The sequence below is a fragment of the Sturnira hondurensis genome, unplaced genomic scaffold (assembly GCF_014824575.4).
Source record: "Sturnira hondurensis isolate 20B ecotype Veracruz unplaced genomic scaffold, ASM1482457v3 Scaffold0011512, whole genome shotgun sequence".
NCBI lineage: Eukaryota > Metazoa > Chordata > Mammalia > Chiroptera > Phyllostomidae > Sturnira > Sturnira hondurensis.
Window position 1 is genome coordinate 458868 of NW_028084143.1, and position 24933 is coordinate 483800.

At 40.4% G+C, this 24933-nt stretch overlaps 1 protein-coding gene across 3 annotated transcripts in view; it reads right to left on the reverse strand.

The window, feature by feature from the left end:
- Positions 1-21217, reverse strand: part of EGLN1 (egl-9 family hypoxia inducible factor 1) — a 41492-nt gene extending 20275 nt beyond the window's left edge. The window contains exon 1 of one of the 3 annotated variants that reach the window (XM_037060244.1): positions 19923-21217. In XM_037060244.1, coding sequence (XP_036916139.1) covers positions 19923-20798 — 876 coding nt within the window. In that variant the 5' untranslated portion in view covers positions 20799-21217. The remainder of the gene's footprint in view (positions 1-19922) is intronic. The other 2 variants (XM_037060243.1, XM_037060241.1) reach the window with 2 other exon arrangements.
- Between the last annotated feature and the right edge of the window lie 3716 nt (positions 21218-24933).

Consider the following 24933-nt stretch of genomic DNA (forward strand, 5'->3'; position numbering starts at 1 on the left):
AACCGGGAGCCACCAGGGAGCAAGACAGACAGCACAATCCTGGGTTCCAGCATGGGCAAATAAAGTCTCAAAACCTCTGGCTAAAAAGAATCCCAACTCTGCCCCTTCCTAACTGGGTCACTCTGGGCAAGTGACTTAATTTTTCTGAGCCTGATTCCCTCATCAGTAAAGTGAAAAAAATAGTATATCTATACCTGCATGGTTAATAAACCAGTAGGTAAACAGCGCTTAAACCACTGCTTGGTGTACAGTGTTAACTATTAGCTCTGACCGATAGCCACGGGGCAATGGAGCTGCTTCCGCATTTGAAAAGTTCAGATGTTCACTATCTACCTCATAGGCATGTGAATTAACAAGACAGCAATCGAAAGTGTCCTATAAATCTCAATTCCTTTTTATGACACCTTCATTATAATCTCTCTCTAAGAGAGCCTACTATGGGCATAGCACCACCGTAAGTAAAATATTTCCCTCAATCCTCACAACACTGTATCAAGTGCCCACTACTATTATTCTCATTTTATTTCTTAAATGTCTTATTTATTTTTAGAGAAACGGGAAGGGAGGGAAAAAAAGAGGGAAAGAAACATCATTGTGTGGGTGCCTCTCATACGGTCCACAACCCAGACATGTGCCCTAACTTGAGAATTTAACCAGCGACTCTCTGGTTCACAGCCCCTACTCAATCTACTGAGCTACACCAGCCACGGCTATTATTCTCACTTTACAGACAAGGAAACTGAGGCTTAGGATGGCTAACTTACCCAAGGCCACAGAGTCAAATGGTCAGCTGGACTATAAACTCAGGTTCTTCAGACTCGACAGTCCAGTTTTGAGCCTCTGTACAATATGGCTTTCATGCATGTTCACTCTTTTGTACATCTAGGAAGCTAATAATGTGCCTGGTAAAATGACTGATATGTGTATGATATTCAGTAAATGTTTCTTTAATCAAATGAATCCCAGCTGTCTTCAAGTGGTAAAACTGTTTTGAGGAAAGGGGAGTATAACACGGCAGAGGCGGAAGAGCCCGTGTCCCGGCCTTGTCTGCCACCAAGTGGTGGGAAGGTCTGGGGCCATTCACGTCATCTGGACCAGCTTTCCCTACCGCTGAAACAAGAAGCCTGAGCTCGACCTCTTCCAGTCTAGCTTGAAGACTGTGCGTTTCAACTGGCAGCACTTCTAATAGAGCAGAAACTTAAAAATAAGAACTCTAGAATGTTCAAACCGGAAGATGCCACAGGGTCTGGCCTAACTCTTCTGTTATAGATGGGAATCCCAAATGGCAAAAACTCTAGGTCCCCTCATTTCCAATCCTTTGTAATGACACAAAGCAGGCATCTCAAACAGAATTAAAAGAAACATAACTGGCATCATACAGCCCAAAATAATGCATGCCAAAATTAAACAGTACTTCGTAACTTTTATTGCTATAAAAGCTCAAACTTTATTAGTTGCTATAAAACACCAGGTTTTAGTGCTTAAATAAGCATCTCAAATAAAGACACATTAAGATATTATCTTTTAATTTTGTGACTACCCAGTTCTAATAAATAAACAGGATAACTTCAGAACAAATTATTCTGATAATAAAAGCCTTGCAGGAGCTGTATTCTCACTTCCCTTTTCAGCTTCTTGGCTCCGCAGGTAAATGTCTGAAAAACAGTTTATAACAGTTCCTAATCTCTCTTGGTTCGCATAGTAATTAATGTCTTAGTAACTTTTTAATAACACTACTAGGCCAAAATAAGTACCTAATAGTTCTTTTTATTAAGTAGGATGAGCCAAAGCCCTTAGCAAATATTTAAGTTCTCACAATTTAGCATGTGTTGGGCACTGCACAACTTTTCAAACCTTGAAATCAGATTGGACAGGACAACCTCATTTCCTGTTTCACACTTATTTTTAGGTGGTACTTACTTTTTCTAAAAATCAGAGCAAGTACTGAAAATCCAGCTTCATGGAAGTATGACATCACCAAATGAAATACACTAAGTCCTCACTTAACATTGTCAATAGGTTCTGTAACTTCAAGCAAAACAACGTATAACAAAACAAATTTTACCACGGGCTAATTGATATAAACAAGAGTTAAATTCCCACTGCATCTCATCAATATTATAAAGAAATGATACTGCCCTGGCTGTATAGCTCAGTGGACTGAGCATGAGCCTGTGAAGCAGAGTCACGGGTTCAATTTCCAGTCAGGGTTGCAGGCTGGGTCCCCCACTGGGGACACATGAGAGGCAACCACACATTGATGTTCCTCTCCCACTTTTTCTCCTTCCCTTCCCCTCTCTCTAAAAATAAATAAATAAAATATTTTAAAAAAAGGAAACAATACTGTACAAAATAATGTTATTTAATGACCTACTATATAGCAATTAATGCTGTGGTCCAAGAAACGTTGCTATATATTTCCCTTGAAATTTCAAAATATTCCACAGCACCACTGTGAGTTTGCTCCAGTGCCCCAGGATGCCTTACTGTGGAATCTGTGAACTGTGTGTCTAGGCAGCCCCCAGAACAGCGGCATCCCCACGCACACTCTCAGGATTCACCCCAGGCTCACTGATTCAGCAGCTCTACTTTAACACGATTTATGACTCAGAGACACCGTTGAAGTGAATGAAAGTCTAGACAGAGCCTTTGCCTACATCTTCTTTCTTACCACTCATCCTCAACTCACTGCTTTTTTGACTTTTGCTCTCTTAACAACAATGGCATTGCTATGGCCAAGTCCCCATACAGGCCTTTTGTTCTAACCCTCTGCTGTGTTTGATACCACTGATCTTCTTGTACCTCTATTCCTCCTTGGTTTCTAAAACAGCCTTGATTTCTGTTGGTTTTTTTTTCTGTTTTTCAACTTACTGTCCCCACTTCCTCTTTCTCCACAAATGAAAGGTTTTGTTTTCCCCAAGGCTTCTGTGATTAGCACTACTCTTGATAAGCAAAATTTTCCCCAGAGAGAACTGCATTCGACCCAGGCCTCCAGATACTCTCTGTATGCTGAGCATGATAGCCCAGAAGGCTTTCTGGAGATTTAGAACTAAAAAAACTAAATCCCACTAATATGTACATGGGCATGTTAAACTCAACAATTCCAAAACACACAAAAAAAGAGCAAGTTTCAGAGAGAAGATGAGCAAGGATTAGTTTCGTATCAGATATAAAACCTCTGAAATACCAGTACGACATACAGAAAGAGTATACTTACCGTGCAAGAAGGAACCCAACTAGAGAAACACAGTATGATGTACCACTTAAACAAAATGAAGGATAAAAATCATACGATCATATCAATAGATACAGAAAAGCATTTGACAAAATCTAGTACCTATTAATGAAAAAAACTCTTAGTGGGAATAAAGGGAACATACCTCAACATAATAAAGGCCATACATGACAAACCCAGAGTTAACATCATACTCAGTGGGGAAAAGCTAAGTGTTTTCCTTAAGATCAGGAATTAGACAAAGTTGTCTACTTTCACTACTTTTATTCAACATAGTATTGAAAGTCCTAGCCACAGCAATCAAGACAAAAAAAAAAAAAAAGATAAAAAAGGCATCCAAGTTGGGAACAAAGAAGTAAAACTATTATTTGCAGATGACATGATACTATACAGAGAGAACTTATGGCTCCACCAAAAAACTACCAAAACTGATAAATGATCCAACAAAGTAGCAAGACACAAAATTAATCGGCTGCATTTTCATATATCAATAATAAACTATCAGAGAAATTAAGGAAAAAAACATTTACAACTGTATCACAAAATAATAAATTAAAATACCTAGTAATAAATTTAACCAAGAAGGTAAAAGACTTGTATTCAGAAAGTAAGGCACTTAAGAAATTCAAAGATATAAAAATAAATGGAAGCACATACTGAGCTCACAGAAAGGAAGAATTAACATCATTAAAATGTCCATCCTGACCAAAGCAATCTATACATTCAGTGAAATTCCTACCCAAATATCAACAGCATTTTTCACAGAACTAAAACAAGTAATCCAAAAATTTATGTGGAAGCATGAAAGACCCTAAATAGCCATAGAAATCCTGATATAGAAGAACAAAGTTGGACATACAGACACACATAGATCAATCGAACATACAATGAGCCCAGAAATAAACCCATACATATGTGATCAATTAATAAATGACAAAGAAGGCAAGAACATACAAAGAGGTAAGACAGTAGATGGTGTTGGGACAACCAGACAGATAAATGCAAAAAAACAAAAACAAACCCCATATATTATATACAATAATAAACTAAAAATGGATTAAAGACTTAAACGTAAGACCGAAACCTTACTCCTAGAAGAAAACATAGGCAGTAAGCTCTGACATTTGTCTTGGCAGTATTTTTCCTGATATAGCTCCTCTGGCAAGGGAAACAAACCAACAGAAACTAAAAGACAGGAAACTAAAACTATATGAAACTAAACTATATGAAACTAAAAAGTTTGCACAGCAAAAAAACAGAAAAAAAACCCACCAACAAAGAAAAACAAAGCCTACTCAATGGAAGAAGATATTCACCAACTGTGTATGTGATAAAAAGTCAATATCCAAAATTTATAAAGACCTTACAAATCAACACCAAAAAAGCCCAAAATATCCAATTCAAATATGGGCAGAAGACCTGAATACACACTTCTCCAAAGAGAACATACATACAGCCAACAGACATATGAAAAGATGCTTAACATTACTAATCAGAAATGCAGTATCACTAATCACAGAAATGCAAATTAAAACTACACTGAGATATCCTTCACACCTATTAGAATGGCCATCATCAATAAACCAGCAAATAACAAGTTTGGGTGAAGATGTGGAGAAAAGGGAACCTTCATGCACTATTGGTGGGAATGCAAGTTGGTGCAGCCATTGTGGAAAGCAGTATGGAGGCTCCTGCAAAAAATTAAAAAAAGAACTGCCTTATGACCCAGTAATTCCACTCCTGTGTATATGTCTGAGGAAATTCAAAACACTAATTCGAAAAGATATAAGCATCCTTATGCTCACTGCACCATTATTTACAACTATCAGGACACAGGAGCAACCCAACTGCCCATCAATACACAAGTGAGTAAAGCAGATGTGATATATATATATATATATACATACACACACACACATACACACATATATATACATATACACACATACATATATATACAGTATTTCATTTTATATGAAATATTATATATAATGTATAATATAATATACATTATATATATATAATGAAATACTACTTGGACATGACAAATAAAACCATACCATTTGTGGCAATATGGATGGACCTAGAGCGTATTATGCTAAGGGAAATAAGTCAGACATAAAAAGACAAAAACAGTAAGATTTCACTTACATGTGGAATCTAAAGAACAAAATAAACAAATCAGAAAGAGACTCACTTCACACAGAGAAAAAAAATGATGGTTGCCAGATGGGAGAGGGGAAGGAGGCTGGGAGAAAAGGTAAAGGATTAAGTAATATAAATTGATAATTACAAAACAGTCACAGGGATGTAAAGTACATCATAGGGAACACAGTCGATAATACTTTAGTAACTATGCAGGATGCCAAATGGCTATTGGAATTACTGGGGGATCACTTTGTAATTATATAATTGCCTAGTCACTATGTTGTACCCCTGAAACTAATATAAATAATGAATGACAACTGTAATTTAAAAATAAAATTTAATAAATAAAATAAACACTATTACATTTAAAGTAATCATAATCACTATAGCAACTACAATAATGCAGAGGACCTATTATTGCCAGGCACTGCATTAAGCATCTTAAAAGCCGTACAAAAAATAAATGAGTGTTTTCCAGTAAGCAAAAGGTTTCAATGTTTAAAATCAAATTTGTCAATTATTTTCTCTTATGGCTTTTTTTCTTGTCCTACAAAATCTTTACCCACCTCAACATCATAAAGATTTTCTCTTGCCCTAGCTGGTGTGACTCAGTAGATTAAGTGCCGGACTGTGAACCAAAGGGTTCACAGGTTTGACTCCCAGTCAGGGCACATGGCTGGGTTGCAGGTCAAGTCCCCTGTGTGGGGTGCACGAAAGACAACCACACAATGATGCTTCTCTCTTTCTCTTTCTTTCTCCTTCCCGTCTCTCTCAAAATAAATAAATGAAAATCTTAAAATTTTTTTCTCGTTTTCTTTTAAATCTATATGTCTATATCTGTTTCTTCTGTGACTCAGTTTATTAATATGTTGTTACATTTCCACATATACGGACTTGCAAGATTCCTATTGCTTATTTCTAATTTAATTCATTGTGTCCCAACAACATACTCTGAATGATTTCAATTCTTTCAAGTTTATTGAGACTTGTTTATGGCTCAGTATAAGGTCTATTCTGGTGAATTTTCCATGTGTGCTTGCAAAGAATGTGTCTAATTTTGTCATTCAAAGGAGTGTTCAACAGATGTCAATTAGGTCAAACTCGCTGACAGTGTTCCAAGTCTCTTATTGTCCCCTGGCTGATTTTCTTGGTCCTAACAGTCACTAGAACAAAGTATCTCTACCTATACTTCATTTGGATGTTGCCCTTTTCTATTCTGCCAGTTTTTGCTTCATGTGTTTTGAAGCGCTGTATTATTTTTATACTCAGAAAATATAATATAAAGTCACAAACAGAGCAGCCATCTCTTTCTACATGTAGCATTTTTACTGTCATGATACATATGCAATTCCCAAATTGAAAAGATAGTGTTAAAATTAACAAGTATTTGAGTTATATTAAATTCAAGATTAGATAACTCATAGCAATTACTTTTCTATAATATCTAATAGCATATATTTCTATAAAAATATAGACACGGATACATGTAATTTAACTTCATTTTCCTCTCAATGTCTTATTTTCAAATAGCTTTATTTTCTTTGTAAGTGAATAAAATAACTTTATCCAGTATTAACCTAAAATGCTACTTCCTATATGTTAAATATAGTATTTCACATCTAAATGGTTTTGTTTCAACTATTAAAAATGTTAAGAATGATCAACTTGAGGAAAAAAGTGTGGAATCTACAAGCAATCTCTTAAATCAAGAGCAACATGGGCTTCTTAAAATGCACTTCCCATTGACTAAATGATTAAATCAATCAAATTCAATAGTGAAAGCACCAAAGTAATTCTACAAATTGATAACATCCACAAGATGATAGCTAAAGAGTAACGAAGCCTTCAAGCATGAAAGAAAACTATCTACCTGCCCCAATATTCCATATTATTTTAGGAAAGAAAGAAGCATCGCTTCTCGGCCTTTTAGCTAAGATCAAGTGTAGAAAGAAGTTTAGGATTTTGTTTTTAAAGTCTATTATGGGCTATATGGTAAATAAAAGAAATACTAAATAAGTAATAGCAACAAATTATAAAACATCTATGTTTATATAAATAAAAACTGTAAAATAATTATAAGCTTATTTATATGAGATTTGATCCAATCTTTCAAATATGTACTAGCTATTTGTATACATGACTAGCTTTTAAAATGAACATTCAGCAGCACCTGCGATCTTGCACCCTGGCATAAGTCATCAGTTTGGCTCAAATAAACTCGTAACAAATAAATAGCAAATAAAATTAACATCTAAAGGTTTCAAAATTTAAAATGTACCTTAAATAATTAAATTAATAATTATGAATAAAATATTTATTGCCACTGACTTCATCCTGCTAAGGGGGAGAAGGTATGGAGAGAGAGAGAGAGAAAGACCCTTTGATTAAGGTGTCCCTCAGTCTGAGTTCCTTCATTACTCATGATGTAAAACAAGTAACTGAAATTCAGTTCCAGGTGCCCTTGTGGTCTGATCAGTTTTGTTTTTCACGGTGCCAAGGTTATGTGTCAGCTGCCAAAGCAAAAACAGATTCTTTTTAATTAAAAATAAGATTCAGACCTGACAGGTATGGCTCAGTGGGTTGGGCACCGTCCGCACAAGTTGAAAGGTCACCAGTTTGATTCCTAACCCAGTCAGGGCACAAGCGGGCCAGGACCCTAGCTGGGGGCATGTGAGAGTCAATCATTCTCTCCCTTTCTTTCTCCCTCCCTTCACCTCTCTCTAAAAATAAATAAAATCCTAAAAAAAAAAGGTCATGCTACATACCAATGAACTTGTTTCATTTTATAGCCAGACTATACAAGGCAAACATCTTTCAGAGGTCTGTACATATATACCACTAGTTTTAAGTTGTAACGTATATCCCTTTAACTGGTGGTGGTTGACTGCTGTGGGGGGAGGGAGGCAGGGGAGAGAAAGCATAGTTCCATAGACATGGGGCAAGAATAGCAACTGAGTAACACAGAAGCCTTGCTCTACCATAACCAGACATGAAATGCTTAAAAAACATTTTCATTTTGTTTTGTTCTTTGCATAACAAGGGTTCTTAATGTAGAGACTATGGATGGGCTTAATTATAAGCAAAATTTTGCATGTAAGCTCATTTTTAGGGTGAGAAGGTATATAGCTTCCATTAGCTTCCTCAATGGGCCTGGAAGTAAAACAGAGCTAAGAACTACTAACATAATTACCTTGAAAAAACCTTATAAGCTTTTGGGAAAGGATGATATTTATTATCATTTTATATAATTTTTAGCTGAAATTTTCTTTATTCAAGGAATTTGATTCCAAAATACACTGGGTTGTAACCACCCCAAATACAATCATAAATAACCTATGGTAAATACTAAATCTCAGGCTATTTTCTTTACAACTAAAAAAATTATACACAAAGAATGAAAACACGTTTCAAATTGAAAAATTAAGCAAAATTGGGACGTGAAATCCTTTTAAGCGTAAAAATGTTTGTATGCATTTTGAGACCAATTTCAAATGACCTTACACAGTCCAGTTTCTACCACCAGCACCACCAGTGCCCTCTTTCAACAGTTAAACCAACTGTTCCCGAGAAGCTGGTAAGATGCTTGAATGTAGTTAAAGCCAATGGTTTCCTGATCATAAATAGTTCTCATCTTGTCTTCTTCTATTAAACATAACTCTTAGACCTCCTTTAATATATTTGAAAGTCTAAATAACTTACAGTTCTAAAACCAATTCAAGACTACAATAATTTTAGAAGCTTATAATTTTGCTCTTGAAAATTTTCACTCTGCACATCAATCATGGGGTATCGATGTTGAGCTTTGGGTCAGCTTGCTAGGCACAAGCTTCTCTCTTCTAGGGCATCCAGAAGAGTATTCAAGAGGTCACTTTCAACATCATATTGATTGTGTTTCTTTGTTTTGAAATGACACGTGATCCTTGACGATTCTGATGCCACTGGTGAGGGCGAGGGAAGTAAGATATTCAGGCATTGTCCCCTCAACATTTGTGGATGGACGGGATTCTACCACAATCTGTAAACTGACCAACTGATTTTGGGCCTAGGCAATGGCATAAACTTCATTTCACCTTCAGAGCAGACCTTTGTCCCAGTGTCTGGAGTTAAAAATAGTCTAGGCCATGTTGGTCTGGGTTACTTCTATCTGGAAAATAGGGACTAGAAACAGCACTGTAAGCACAGAATAGAGAGTTGAAAACAACAGGACAAAATTCGCCACAGACTTTCACAGAGTCTCACCACACTGTTAGAAACTAGACTAAAAGGAGGAGATGCAGATGCAGAGGCGAGAGGTACAGGGCAGGTCCACGGTGGCAATCACGAAGTGTTAACAAGGCCAACAACAAAAGGTGTCTTGCATGAGACAACAGGATAAAACAGCTTCCCTGCTCTGACATTCTGGAGAAGATGCTTCAGGAATAAAAGGTGTATAAAGTTTGCAAGAAAAGAGGGCTCAGTGAAGGCTGAGTTGGGGGAGATATTTGGAAATGGGACTCAAGCTAGATCCTAAAAAATGTATGAGGTCTGCATGACTCCGGCAAGGGTGTGGGAGTCATAAACCAAAGAATTCACAGATGTGCTGGCAGGAGTGAGAAGGAGACCTATGAGGAGGAAAACAGCCTGGCTGATATGGTGGTTGTATTCCAAAGAGTAACAAATGACAGTGGGCCTGAGCCACTGTCAGCATCAAATGGGTAAGAATCAAACTGCAGCCTTTACATAAATCCTGGGAGACTTTTGAGCAAGATTTTCATAAGCGCTGGTAAATTTAAATGAAATAAACGTATGCTGTACCTAGAGAAGAATGAATTAAGGGAAAAAATATAATACTCTGTAATGGTCCAGGCATAAAATGATTAAAATCCCAATTAGGGTGGTGCAGTGGAAATTCAAATATAATACTGAGTGCTGGGCACCAGAAATTGCATATACTGATGTGAACAGGACAAGGGTCCTATCCTAAAGTGGCTCACAATTAGCAGAAGAAATCACCTTTATAAAGGGGTTCCATCAATGAAAAATGCCACAGCCACAGACAGAACAGAGTTGGGGTTCTGCTTGGAGGGACTGGGATGAAAAGCAAGTTAGAGAAACCTCCCTACCACCTTTCCACACAGAAAGAGCCAAGGAAATACACGGAGCTAGAAAATGGAACCTGCAAGTAGGAAATGATGCAATGTTCTTTGAAAAAAGTTGTTCATCATACCAAGACTTTGGGATGAACAAATATTGTCAAGTGGCAGAATGACAGGATCTGTTTTGGAAAGATAACACCAAAAGTGATGGACAGAATGAACTGGAAAGGTATAAAAGGAAAACCAAATTAGGCTTGTATATGAATCTAGGGCAGAGATGAAAGTGGATTTAAATAGGAAAGTATAAATGGGAATGAGTAGTAAGAGACAGAAGAGAAGTCATTTTTAAATGAGTCAAGTTTATATACTGATAAGGGGATGCTAAATCGTGCTCTTTGTAGACCTGGAGACTTTCAATGGACTTACTCCACTGACATGGGCTTGCCCTTCAGAAGTCTCAGTCTAATTAATTACTGCTACTTCAAGAAAAGCTTTTCTGGCTTGCAGACCAATTTAGGTCCCCTCTAAGCGGCTCCCCCTAGGATCCTGGACATCTCACAAACACGCATCACACACGGGACTGAAGGCTTAGCGCGGCCTTGCCCTCAAACAGTAACACTCCAGAGAGCGGAGACAAGTACTCAGAAGACAAGCAGGCACAATGGCACTACTCGCAGCGCTCAGCACTGACCCTGGGAGGCATAAGGCACTTTGTAAATAGTTCACAAACAGAGTCAATTTTAAACCTGTTCTCCCATCTCCCCAGCAGAGAGCCCCACCAACCCTCATGCTCTCCAAAAAGGTAACTTCCTTCTTAATCAAGCTGAGTTAGAGTCCTTCCAGAACATTCCAGTAGAGCTGTCCATCAGTCCTTTACAGATGCCAGGCTAAGAGACAGATCAAGGAGTTTTTCACACACCAACAGCTGAAGTCATGGTTGTCTCCCCCTCCCCCTCCTCCTCTTACTATCAGTAGAGCTACAGCTAATACTGTATTCTAACACTATAAATCTTAGAATACAGTAATACTGTAGTGATACTGTAAAAGAGCACTGATGGTCTGCTGAGCATTTCTCAGGTACTATCTCATCTATCTTCAAACAAACCATATTAAATAAGGTACTATTATTAACTCCTATCATATGGATTCGAAAGCTCTGTTAGAAAATTTGCCTAAAATCAGAGGGCCAACTACCTTAAGAATTTGTGTTTCCATGAGCATAGGAGCTTGCCTACGGAGAATAAAGTATAGACCAAAGGAAAAGAAAAAACAAATTGCATGCCATTAAGAACCATCACATTTCAAGGGCAGACACAGCAAAGGAAGCAGCAGCCTAAGAAATGGTATTCTTACCCTTCAGTGTGCAATCAATCTGGCAACTTGCTGCTAACCCACGGAACACTGCAAAGGTGATGGGATGTCACTTCGGTGGTTAGATTACAAAAGACTGGGACTTCAGTCCTGCTAGCAGACTATTTACTTGGCTTGCGTCCTTTGAAGGATCAAGTGACTGACTATGCTGGAGAAGCCCACGTGGTGGGGAACTAAGGTCCTCAGCCCAGAAACCCACAAGACTGAAGAGAGGGTGCAGCTCCGTGGTGCCCAGGTTCCTGATCCACGGAAACCAAGAACACAGATGTATGTTGTTCTAAGTCGCTAAATTTTGGGGTAGTGGGTTACGTAGCAATAGGTAACTAATATAAGCTGAGAAAAGTCCAGAAATATAGATATTGCAAGTTCTCCCTACCTGTATCTTCTGACAGTAATGAGCAGAAAGCTAAGAACTGAGCTTCAAGAAAAAAAACTAGTTAGAAATTGAGAAAAGAAGAAAAGCTCTGAAAAATATAAAGAGACAAATAACAGAAAGGCTCACACCCAGCTTGTAAACGAATGAGTAGAGGCTTTAGAGGTGGTATGGCTACAGGGACTATTGAAGCAGCACAGAGACCTGGTCTGATGAGGGAAATCACTACATTTTCTAACTAAAAAATAAATTTTAAGACATCTATTTCAGAATAGTGCTAACAGAAGTCAGTAGGAAACATAATAGTAGATAAAAAATAGTAGGTAAAAAAAAATGCCCAGAGACAGAAAAGAAAATAATTATATATGACCAAAGTTTAGACTCAGAACTCCTCGTTCCCATTAAAATCTTTTATTAATGAAAAAAATTTAAATCTACAACAAGGTAGAGAGAATGGTGTAATGATCCGCTCGTACTGATCACCCAGCTTCAACTATTCAGTTCATGGCAAATTTTGTTTCATTCAGATTATTCTGAAGTACCAATATTAATGAGAAAAAATTAAGATGCATACTCAGTCTTTTAACTCTCCAAACTCCTAATCAGACTATTTCAATTACCTGACTAGATTTGGCAATTTCAACCTGGGTTTTATTATACAAAAATCAGTCTTAAATTGAAGTTGTTTGAATTAAGATTACAGGTTCTTGGATTTCATAAGCTCACGACTGACCTTTCAGGGGTTATACACTTTTGTTTTTGGCTCTTATACTTGTCAATCTTTCAGGTTTTAATTTTTCAAAACCACTCCACACATGACAACTTACCCACACATTTGCGACACCCCCTTGCCCTGGATTCCAAAGCAAGGCTTGCTTAAAAGTCCAAAATACTATACTTCTAATTTTAACACTATCACTTGCCATCTGATAGCTGGTACTTTCATTTCTAATTCCAGGGTCAGGCTCCACATCAAGAGGATGAGGGCTTGTATTTCTCTGGAATCTTTTCAGATCATCAAATATCATAAACTTCCCCCTCTGTACTTACTGCTTTAGGAAGCTATCACACAGTCCTTTGTATCTATGTCAATGGAATTATTTTTGACATTTTATGATCACTCTGCCTCATTTCAAATTTCTACAGCACTTTTATTTTCAACAGCATGTTTAAATGAAATGTTTTACTTCTGACTTTATTTTGACATTTAATCTAAATCCACACTTACTTCTCTGATCCCTTCAGTTTTCCCGTGTTTCCCTAAATTTCAGAATCTGTGTAATTCTTTTAACATGGATTTGCAGCCACAAGCCATCTTAAGTGAGTCCATGCAAAACATACAGACAGCCTTGCGGTCAGCACCAGAAGTGCTGTGAAACCTCCTGTAGCAATAATCTCAGCACAGCCCCAGTGGCAGAGCTGATGAGGACACCGTACAAAGAAGCCCTAATGCCTTTGGAGAAGAAAGGATGGAGCTGTAGGGCAACAAGGAGCAGGAAGCACAGCCAATGGGAAGGAATGTGGAAAAGGAGAGCAGCAAAGTTATTGGTTCAGGCTTTGGCTGCAAAGTAAGTGTCCACAATCTGCTATAAATGGAAACTGAAAAAGTGGGGCAAGAGAAGACAAGCAGAAGAGTCAGGCAAGATAAAATAATAACTATTTCCTTCCAACTGCTAGAGCCCAAATCCTGGCGTCATCTTGACTTCTTCCTTTCTCTCAGACCTCACATATCCACGAGTAAAGCTCAGTGACTCTACTTTCAAATTATATCCAGAACCCAGCTAATTCTCACCACATCTGCTGCTACTACTTTTCAGACTACCTCTGTCCTTGCCTATTTTTTGTCTTAACATTGACTACCTACCATGTCGTGTTACTTAAACATGTGTTTACCGACCGTTTCTCTCAATACCTCATCTACCTCAAGCAGAATTTAAGCTCCATGAGAACGTGGGCTTTTTGGTTCCTGTTGTTCAGGTATTCCTAGCTCCTAAAACAAGAGCCTGTACATAGAAAGTACTCACTTCCTATTGTTGAATGAACAAATGAATGAAATATTATCAAAACAGGACTCAGGAGAGTACAGTCAGTCAGGAGGGGCCAAAAGTATGTGTATTTTCCTTTGGTAAAAAAGTGGGATTTTGGACAATGATAAAGAAAATAAAAATTCCAAACACTTGAAAATTTTATGGTTGTTTTAAAAAGCAAACAGAGACTACAGATGCTATCCAAATTCTTAAAAAAAAATAGAACCTGATTTGGTTCTGGAAAAGCATGATAATGAGGTACAACACATTCTGATAAAGGTGGCAGAACAGTTCAGACCTTGGAATAGAAAATACAGGCATGAAATAATCTATTGTGAGGGAAGACTCTGGTTAACCATCTATCAATTTTTGTTTGTTTCTTTCCTTTTGTTTTTTTAGAACAGAAAGGTTTTAGCTGGAATAAGAGTCAAAGACAAGCTATGAATATGGCTGAGCAAATGATCTGAATACCATCCTATAGTTAACAATGTTTCAAGAGCAAAAACAAGGGCATATTGGAAGAGGCAGAATGTGAGCAGAGTAATAAAATGCATCCATGAAAACGGTTTAAGAATCCTCTCAAATAAAAGGGAGTATGAAACATCTGGTGGCACGTGAAAGGACTAAAGCAAAAAATTAAATAAAAGAAGAAAGTGACAGCATGGGTCCAAAGGCACACCAGAAAGGAACAGGCACAGAAAGCAGGAGGTGAACAAGGACAGACTGCAAGGCTCACAGAGGAAAACAAGGCAAAGGAAAACAGAGAACAAACATGCAAATCAGAAACACTGCAGAAAGACAGCTCCTGCTCAGGAAACAAGGGAGACCAGACCTTTTTCAGGAAAATGGCTTTAATGTTAGAGGAAAGAAAAGAAACTGAACAAAGAACATCTAGGGGAATTAAGAGGAAATTATCTAAAGGAGTGAAATTTAAACTACAATGTCAGACAAACCAAAGTATAAAATGATAAAAGTAAATGGGAGAAAGAAAAAAGTCATAAATGTTCAAATAATCCTCAAAAATAGCATAAAATATGCCAAAATTAGTGAAGTGGAAATAAGTAATTTTTACATGAGATGCAGCATAAAGTTACAGATATGAGAATGATGATTAAACATCAGTCCATCAGTTTTGTCATTAACCATTACTATAACCTTGAACAAGTCACTTAATCTCTTTGGGACTTATTTACTGTTTCAAAATAAAGTGTGTGTGTACGAGGAGGTCAGAAATGGGTGATCATTCTTTTTTCCTTTCACTTACAAAAGGGAGAAAGACAGGAAAAGCATATAACTCTTAAAGAAAGAATGAGGAAAAGAGAAAAAATGTTAAATGGGAAGAGTAACAGTTAACAACAGTTTTGCAGAGTGCTTTACAACTTAAAAAGTGCTTTTACACATACGTGCTCCCAGCAGGCTGAGAGGCAGAACAACACATCATTTAACACCACTTTACAAAAGGAATAACTGAGGCTCAGGAAGGTTAAGCAACTTGGCTCAAGGACACAGAAACAGTGGCAGACCTAGGATCCAAGCCAGATCTAACAGCAGCACAAAATCGACTATCCTACATTCAGATGCCCTCCTGTGACTGAGGTTTTGCAGGTACTTTTGTGGCTCACTAGGTAACAGCTAAGGGAAGAGTCATAAACATGCAAAAAAAAAAGAAAAGAAAAGAAAAGAAACACACACACCCTTTTATTTTAAATACCTTCAAAATTAAAGAGTTACCTTATATGTGAACTAATTCACTATACAAATGTTTTCCTTTAAAAGTTGAACTTGGTTTAGTCACAACCTATTAGGACTTTTTTCAATCCACATGGAGCTCTGAAATCCTAAAGCACTATGTAAAAACCACTGAAGAACCAATATTCTCAGCCTGTCTGCACACAGTCTTTGATCTTGACTTCTGGCACAGTTATTAAAACACTAAACGAGCTGCTTCAATCTGCACATCCTGGATGCCGGGAGTATAGAGAAAGCGGCAGAAGTAGACCCAGAAGGAAGTTATACTTGGTTTTCTTTGTAACATCTAAGAGGACTGTCACCACCACCTCCACAGTAGTGATAATAAAGTAACAGAATGCTCCTCATCCTATTCTTTGCTCTAAAAGCCTTACTCAGCCAGAGATGATAACTATAGTATGAAGTGAAAAATTTTAGGACTATAATCTGTGGCATATTGTCTCAACCTAATTTATCGCTCCTTTTCTTTATGTACATCTTAATTGAGCAGAGTAAGTTTTGAATGAAATTCTAAGAATATGGGCATGACTTTAGTATTTTTATTTTAACAGGCAATTTTTTTCCTTCACAGTGGCTAAGAATCTCCAACTGAGTAATAGTTTGATACTTTCCCTCTATCCTTAGTCCTCTGCCATCCTATTCTTCCTCTACCCGCAAGTAAAGGCACATATGATTTCTTATAGAACACGACTCTTCGCAAATTAGCAGACCAGGATTCCTCCCTACTGGACATCACTGCAAGTTTTCTTGATAGAAGAAAGGGTGTGTTAAAGAACCAAGGATTAAAAGGCAGTTTAAGAGCAAAAGGAGGCGATCCCCCCCAAAAAAAGAACCAGAGAAAGTGGAAACAAGCTCAGTTGTATCAGTGGCTACAACCGTGTTCCCATTTTTCTCCTATTACTACTTCATTCCTCCCTTGTAGTTCCTCTTTTGAAGTAGTTGGACACTCTGCGGCCAGATAAGCATGCCTTAAGTAGAAACTTGGGGGTAATCAAAGCACGGCCCCAGTGAGCCACAGGCAATGATGTATCATCTGATTATCAAGCACTGACACACACCACAACCAAACAGAATCACCTGACTGAAAAAGAACATCGGAATCTTGGTCAGAAACCTGAATTTAAGTCCTGGTATGCTACATATTTTCCTTGTAACAAGTGAACTCACTTTCCTGAGCCTCACTTTTCTAATCTGTAAACAGGGATACTACAGCAACAATTTACCTATTTTACAGAGTTGCTATGAAAATCTAAGTGGGAGAAATACTACCCAGTGAGGCAAGTAACTTTTTAAATCACTACCATGTTGTAAAGGATCATAAAATTCTTAAATGAAGACCTTCTCTGCAAGCACACATAGTACCCATACTCTCCCTCCCTCAAGGGTCACTACGTTGGAATGAGCATGATTCACATGGATAACGATGAAGTGGTTTTTTAGCCATATCTGAAATGAACATTGTATAGTCCCTCATCAAAAGTTTAAGTAGCCCAATAGTAACAATTACTCACCCACCAAATTTCAGTTTCAGTAGTATGTATGCTTAGTAATCTACATGTTCTCATCTAATAATCCACCCAATCTATGTGCAGTGTAGTAATAAAAAAGAAAAAAAGGCAGGGGGATTGATATCTGAAGGACCTAAGTATGAATCCCCCCACATCATCCTAAGTGTAGGCCTTGGACAAGTCTGGGCTGAAATATCCTCAAACGTAAATTAGGAATGATACTACCTACTTCACAGGATTATAACAATCATGTATGCATCGAAACTAATCTGGTGCCTAGCACACTGTGGTTGCTCCATATTCATGGGTGAGCAAACGTAGGGTTACAGTTGTGAGTACGTGAAACAAAAGTTTACTCTTGTGTTATTCATCTATTATTGTATTATTTGTATTACAACTGTAAACCTACTTTTGCCCACCCCAGCACACTGGCTGGTAATTTGATAGCCTTCCCATTCCTCCAAAGCGAGCATCTCTGGATTTTTTAGGAATAGTTAAATCACATCACTGAACATGCACGATTGACAAAACATCTCAACTATGAGGTACAATGAAAAGGATTCCCTCAGATCATTCACAGATCCTAAGATTACATCCTTAAAATTACTGTTAAGTATAAAATAGAATTAAAGAGTTTAAAATCCACCCGTCCTTCGTCTAGTCCCTTATCACATAACCATATGGGTAGTAAAGTAATTTAAACCCAAACCACTGTTCCCTTCAGCCACTGAGGCATCTTAGGAAGGAGATGGCTATTTTCTAACAGCCGCTTCAAGAGAAGCAATGGCTGTGAAAGACTGACTGCTGTCCCTTCCCCAAAAAGGACAGGTGTAAACAGGAAAATAGAGAAGAGGACTGGGCTTCCCGTGGAAAGCTCAGTTAATGACGGAAAGCAGATCAAGGGGGATTTAGGACATCATCTTCTTCATGACTTCACCTTAAGCCCCAACAACACACTTGGTTAGTCTTCGCAGGATAGTAATATTAATGTTCCCTCAAGCCAGTTCCTTTCCTGCTCTAAGGTTCATGATTACACTCACACTTCCGACAAAGTGACTTTACAACGTATAAGTGAAATTCTCATTAAAGACCAAGATGAGATAGAATCAAGCCCCCTTTTTTCTTCCAGCTTAGTATTAAGTTACTGTTCATTTTCCTGAGACTGCATGATATTAAGACATGCGCCTTCATCCAGCAACAAAGCAACAATATCTAAATCAGACTTCGCACTGGACTTTGCCCCCACAAAATGTTCCTGTTCAGAACTTTCTGAACTGCCAGTGCTCAGCCTCTCAGACCACCTGAGAGTCATCCATAACAATCACCAAAATAGATGGTCTGACATGCACAGAAAGGACAACTGGAAAGAGCTAGTGTGTACCTACAAACACCTAAGGGTGTGATGATCTCCTAAAATAAGCTCTCAAAATTTACAATACCAAAGATTGATGAAGGAAGAGGGTGGAGTAGGGTGGCTTGGAGTGAACCTGGATACAAAGAAAATATTAGGATCTGGGAAAGAAAATGCAAAAGAACTGCAAGAGAGTATTGAGGAACGAGCCTACTGTTCATCATACTGAGGTGGCAGAAGGCATCAGTAGGTAGAGACTGAAGAATCCGTTGGGGATAAACTATAGTCAAGAGAAAACAAGTTTCACCAAAGAAGCCTCACTCCTGCTCCAATTCCCTGTTTTCCGCCCCCCCGCAGGAAGCTACAAAAAAGCTCTTTTTCAACAGCGGGATTAACAAAGCAAATAAAGGAAACCTATGCTAAAAATGTAACCTACCTACGCTGAGAGGTCTGGAAACGGAAACACTTCTTTCCCAGTTGTGTAGTGGGTTTCAAAACAGCAGGGACCGAGTGAGGGGGAGGGGAGCAGCCGAGCTCTTCCAGAAATGAGGACTCTTTGGGCTACATGCTGATTTTAAATTCACCTTTTTGTGGTCGGCGGAGCCATTCTTAACTGAACAGAGCATTCCACTCTGCAGTCAGACTGTGGAGGTCAGAATCCGACGAGTGGTTCAAAGACCAGAGAGTGGAGGAGCGAATGCAAACGCAGAACCAGCTCTTGCTAGGGCAGTACTTTAATGTCCCCCACTGGGCGGCTGAAACTCCAACCAGGTTTGATGTAACAGCGCAACGAGTGAGTGAGAGAGAGAGAATGAGAGAGGGAGAAGTTAAAGGAAGGGCCCTAAGTTCAGCCAGAAAACTATACACGTAGATAGAGAAGTCTGCAGACAGACAGTAGGCTGGAAACAGTGGACACAGAGAAAGGGGCGAACTAGATAAACACCTCCTGACGGGTTCCATCCGTTCTCCTAACGGGGTGCTGCACAAAAAGATGGCTTTTCTGCAGAGACCCTGCGCTCCCTGTCCTAGGAGGCTCCCAGTCCTAGGAGGCTCCCGTCTCGGGCAGGGGATGAGCAAGCACTTACTTTCGTCCGGCCATTGATTTTGTAGTTGCCGAGCTTCCCGTTACAGTGGCGGATCAGGTCGTCCATGCTGCTCATGAGCAGCCCAATGGTTTCGCAGCCGGGCTCCTTGCCCTCGATCCAGGTGATCTGATCGCCTCGGATGTCCTTGGACGAGTCGCTCTTCTGGCTGACCAGCTGGCCGTCCGTGAACTTGCCGGTGTCGTGCAGGGCGCGCACCTCCTCGCCGATCTGCTGCCCGGTCTCCTTGCCCAGGAAGTCGTCCACCACGCAGATGCCGTGCTTGTTCATGCAGGGCACGATGTACTCCAGCGCCAGCTTCAGCGCCGGCAGCGGCTTCGTCTGCCCGTTGGGCCGCAGGCCGCCGCCGTGGCTCAGCCCCTCGCCCGGCGTGTTGCTCGGCGGGTACAGGTTCGCCTTCTCCTGGAACAGCGACGAGCGGCCCAGCGCCTCCTCCTTCGCGGGCTCCGCCTCGGCCGTCGCCCGGCCCCGGCCGCCGGGCGCCGCGCGAGGCGGGGACACGGCTGCCGCCGGCTTGGCCTTTCCCTTGGCTGCGTCCCCGGCGGCGGCGCTATCCCGGCGCGGCGTCGCCTTCCGGGCCTCCTTGGCCCCGACGGCCTTAGCAGGCTGCACCGCGGAGGCCGGCGAGGGGCCGGCGTGCGGGTGCGGTCCCGCCCCGGGGCCGGAGGCACCCTCGCCGCTCTGGCACACGAGCTTGTGCTTCTTCCAGTCCTGGCGCTGGTGCTCCTTGCTGCAGTAGAAGGAGCTGCGGCAGCGGCCGCAGCGCAGCAGGTTCTCCATCTTCCCGCACAGCTCGCAGTACTGCCGGTCTCGCTCGCTCTGGCTCATCCCGCCGGGCCCGCCGCTGTCATTGGCCATGGCGGCGGCCGAGCAGGAGGGGTGGCGGCCGGACGGCCTCGCCCGGGACCGGGGAGCGGGCGGAGCGGCAGGGCCCGTCACTGCGCCATGCACTCGCCGCCCCTCGCCTGAGGGAGGCCGGCTCCCCAGCGTCGGCCCGGATGCTTCCTCGTCTTCCAGTCCGGCACCACAGCGCCGGCTGCCGCTCAGCACCTCATCGCCCCGGCGAGCCGAGGGAGCGCGGCCTGCGCGACGGACGGCGACCTCCGCTCGGGCGCGCGAGACCGAGCGCGCGAGACCTGCCTCCTTGGCCGCCTCCGCGTCCCGGGCACCCAGCCGGCCTGTGGTGGAGCGCAGGGCGTGCGGGCGCCACTCGCTCTGCGCGCTCGGCACGTACACCACGGCCCCGCCGCGACCCGGGCGGGGGGCGCGCGAGGGAGGGGGCGGGGCGGGGCGGGGGCGGGGCCGCGCACACGCGCTTCGCCGGCAACGCCCGGGGCCTGCGCGCGGACGCCGAGGGGCGGGCCTGCGGGCCGTGGGAGGGCGGGGCCGCTCCGCGCGGCGGCCCGGTCCCTCCGGCGCTCTCTCCACCTGCCGGGCGAGCGCGGCCGCGAAGTCGCGGCGGTAAGATGGCTGCTGTTTGTGTAACAGAGCGATGTGTTGGAGGCGCGCTCTGCACTCGGGTTCAAAGTGGCTCCTGCAGCCCTCGTTCTGCCCGGGAGGAAACGGAAATTCAGAGAAGTCAAGTCATTCACTTGGCCAGTCTCACACAGAACTGGGACTGACTCCAGGCGTTAGACTGTCAGATTCCGAAGCTGCTTTTTCCATTACACCCATACAGCCTCTATTTCAGCAAGGTCCAAAATAATGAAAACAAAAATTAGTATTGCTGCGGTGTTAATTCAAGCTTTTGTGCCTCGTTTGGTAATTTAAAGCTATTGAAATTTTATGTACTTTTACCATTTTTAAACCCCTGTGAAATCTTGCCGAGTTGGAAACCTCCCGAAGAGATATTTGGCTGCTGAGTAAAAGTAATCAATGCGCATTGCAATATCCGCATTCAAGCACTTAAATTCAGTCTGATGGAACCATTCTTGGGAGTTGGATTTGGTAAACGAGCATTAGTACATTAATGGCATTAATTTTTTAAAAAGTCATTTAATAGAATCTGTGCTATTCTGATGAATGCAATTCTTTGTTTTACAGAAGATGAACACCTTACCAAAATAAACCAAGGTTGTTTCTTTCCGCGTGTCATTTCTTTTAAGAATAAAAAGAGCTGTGATTTTGGATTTTTGCAATCTGCTTTAAACACCAGCTAATGTGGGCGATGCTGTGCTAGGCTTGGGTATCACCTGAATAGACTGCAAATAACTTCAGCAGCCCTGAATGCTATAATGAGGTAAGAGCCTTGCACACTTACAAGAGCTGAAATGTGTAGGGCAAAGGCCGAAGAATATGAGGAATTATTATAACCACTTTGTAGCATTTAAAAAAAAAACTAGCCTGAATCTGAAAACATAAAACTTTTCCTCAACTATACAGAACTGCAAACTGTCATTAGATTCTGCTGTATAAATAAACAGTATCTCAGGGCTCCTACCCAATGAAAGAGGACAGTAATTCCATTTAGCTTGGCCTCTGGGAGACTAGGTAAGATACAGCTTCAAATTCCAGACCAAAATAAAATCCAACTTTCTGTAAAGAATCAAGACCTGGATCTATCTCAGCTGTGTGTACAACTCTCCGAGAGCTTTATTTAATCCGTGCCAAACTGTCCTTGGCACACAAATGAAGTGGTTATACTATAATACATGCACACAGGAGATGACCAGTTCGGTGGAGGGTGGACACGTAAACAATGACAACCTAGAGTTGGGAGTAGTACCCTAAGAGAGAGGATGATAACAAAGAAAAGGGAACTGTTAGTTCTGTCTTTTGCACTCATCAAGATTCCCAGGAAATCTAGACATTCTTCAAAGTTGCCTAGGAAAGAAAAATTTTAAAGCATTTTTGATACACATAAATTACGTGAGGTGTAATTCCAAAACGAGTAAAATCTAATCATTCTTAGGCCTCCTTTTGCTACTCAGGTGTTCCACAGACACTTGATTTTTCTAAGTTTAGTGATATGTAGATAATAGAAGTAGGCCAAGATTTCTTTAGGTATTTACTGCTACATAGGTGTTTACATCTCTATGCACTTTTCATGTATCTCCATTGATAGCTATTTAAAAGAATAAGTGTTCATGTCAAAACCTTTGGTAGCTTTTCTTTTGTTCCAATTAAGTCTACAAAAATCACAGACCGAACATGTGTATTTTGAAAATAAGTATAACGAAGTTTTCAAATGACTACAACAGTGAAATGTAAAGTATTTCAAATATTTACAAAGACTCAGGATTTCAGAATTTTAACCTACTCAGGCTTGATAATCTGTGGACTAATTTGAAACGAGTGAAGTTTCACCAAACCATCTGCTGGCAATGCAACAGCCAATGCCAGACTCAACAACGAGATTCTGAACTCCATCAGTATTGAAGCACTTGTCATTTCTGCTTTGCAAGTGTTGTAGAGGATTCACACTTCCATGGTGTTCATTCTTGCATCTTAATCTCTGTTCTAAGCATTTTACAAATATTAACTCATGTAATACTCATAACAACACTTTGAGCTGTTAGTATTACTAAGCCCATTAACAGAAAATCAAACAAGAGCAAGACAATTAGTGTCCCTCCCTTTAAGCTATAGGATCGGTAGCACTAGGCTTATTACCGAATACTCTGGGGGAGAATAAAAACTTGTGTCTTCCTTAGCCAGAATTATTACAAAAATGTTTCTGCTCCCCAACCTAATCAATCTTAGAAGCTGAAGGATGAGTTAAAGTAAAAGTGCTGTTGTTTTCTCATCACACCAACTGGGAACGGAGGTAATTGAATACCTATTTGGCTTCCCTTTGCTCTTCTGGATGTTTAAACTATAAAGCAGAAACCACTAGGGACCGACAAGAAATTTACTGAAAGAGGCAAAGCTGAGATTGCATGCAATGCAGTTCAGTGAGGAAATGATAACTTGAAGAAAACCCAGTGAACAGAAGAATCACTTTAAAGGGACTAGACCTATTTCTCCTTTAAAAATGTGTTAAAAACTCATAAAAGAGTATCAATCAGTTCTGCTTAGGAAACCAAGTATCTGATTGTTAGCTAGTGACCTCTTGTTTCCTCATCTGAAAATCTCGTTTTAATATGTTACGGGGAACAGAAAAATCACAAGTATAGGCATACCACCAAGATAAACAGGAAGATGATCTTGGAGTTCTGGGAAAAACAACTCAAAAGCTGAGCCATTTTCTAACTATAGTGTTGGGACACACACAAGTAGGTGTCGTCGGGAAACACCACCTGCTCTTCTCTGTACTGGGGGTTCTGCCAGACACACGTATGAGCTGTGTGCTTCCCCACGTACGGCTTCACTGTCTATTAAGGTGGTTTTCCTATCAAAACAAAATGATTAAATAGTCTTTCTGTGTATTCAAGGAAATGTATCACCCAAGGTTTTGAGCTTACAATTTAAAAATTACCCTAGTCTGGTTAAAAATAGATCACCTTATCTCAGGAAATATAACAAAACTTTACAGCCATTTCTCATTACAGTGAATTTTTCATGACAAGCATGGGACGCTCTATATTATGTGTTAAGGTAATCACACAGTGAAGTTCTTTCCCCAACACACACTGCCTTGTTGTTGAACTGACTTTTAGTGTATAGTGTAGTTGCAGTCAGTAGCTTACACAACCCATTCTGGAGACACCTAAATAATTTTTTCTGTAACTTTTTTTGGTGAAAAAATGTAAGTATATACATAAATAGAGATAGTAGTATTATCAACCCCAGTATGAATTATTTCAATAACCATCAACATTTGTACATTTTATTCTCCCATTTTGCCTTTTTTCATTTCTTTAAATATTTTATTTATTTATTTTTAGAGAGAGGAGAAGAGAAGAAGAGTGGGAGAGAAACATCAATGTGTGGTTGCCTCTCATGTGTCTCCTACTGGGGACCTGGCCTGCAACCCAGGCATGTGCCCTGACTGGGAATCGAACTGGCGACCCTTTGCTTCACAGGCCCATGCTCAATCCACTGAACCAGACCA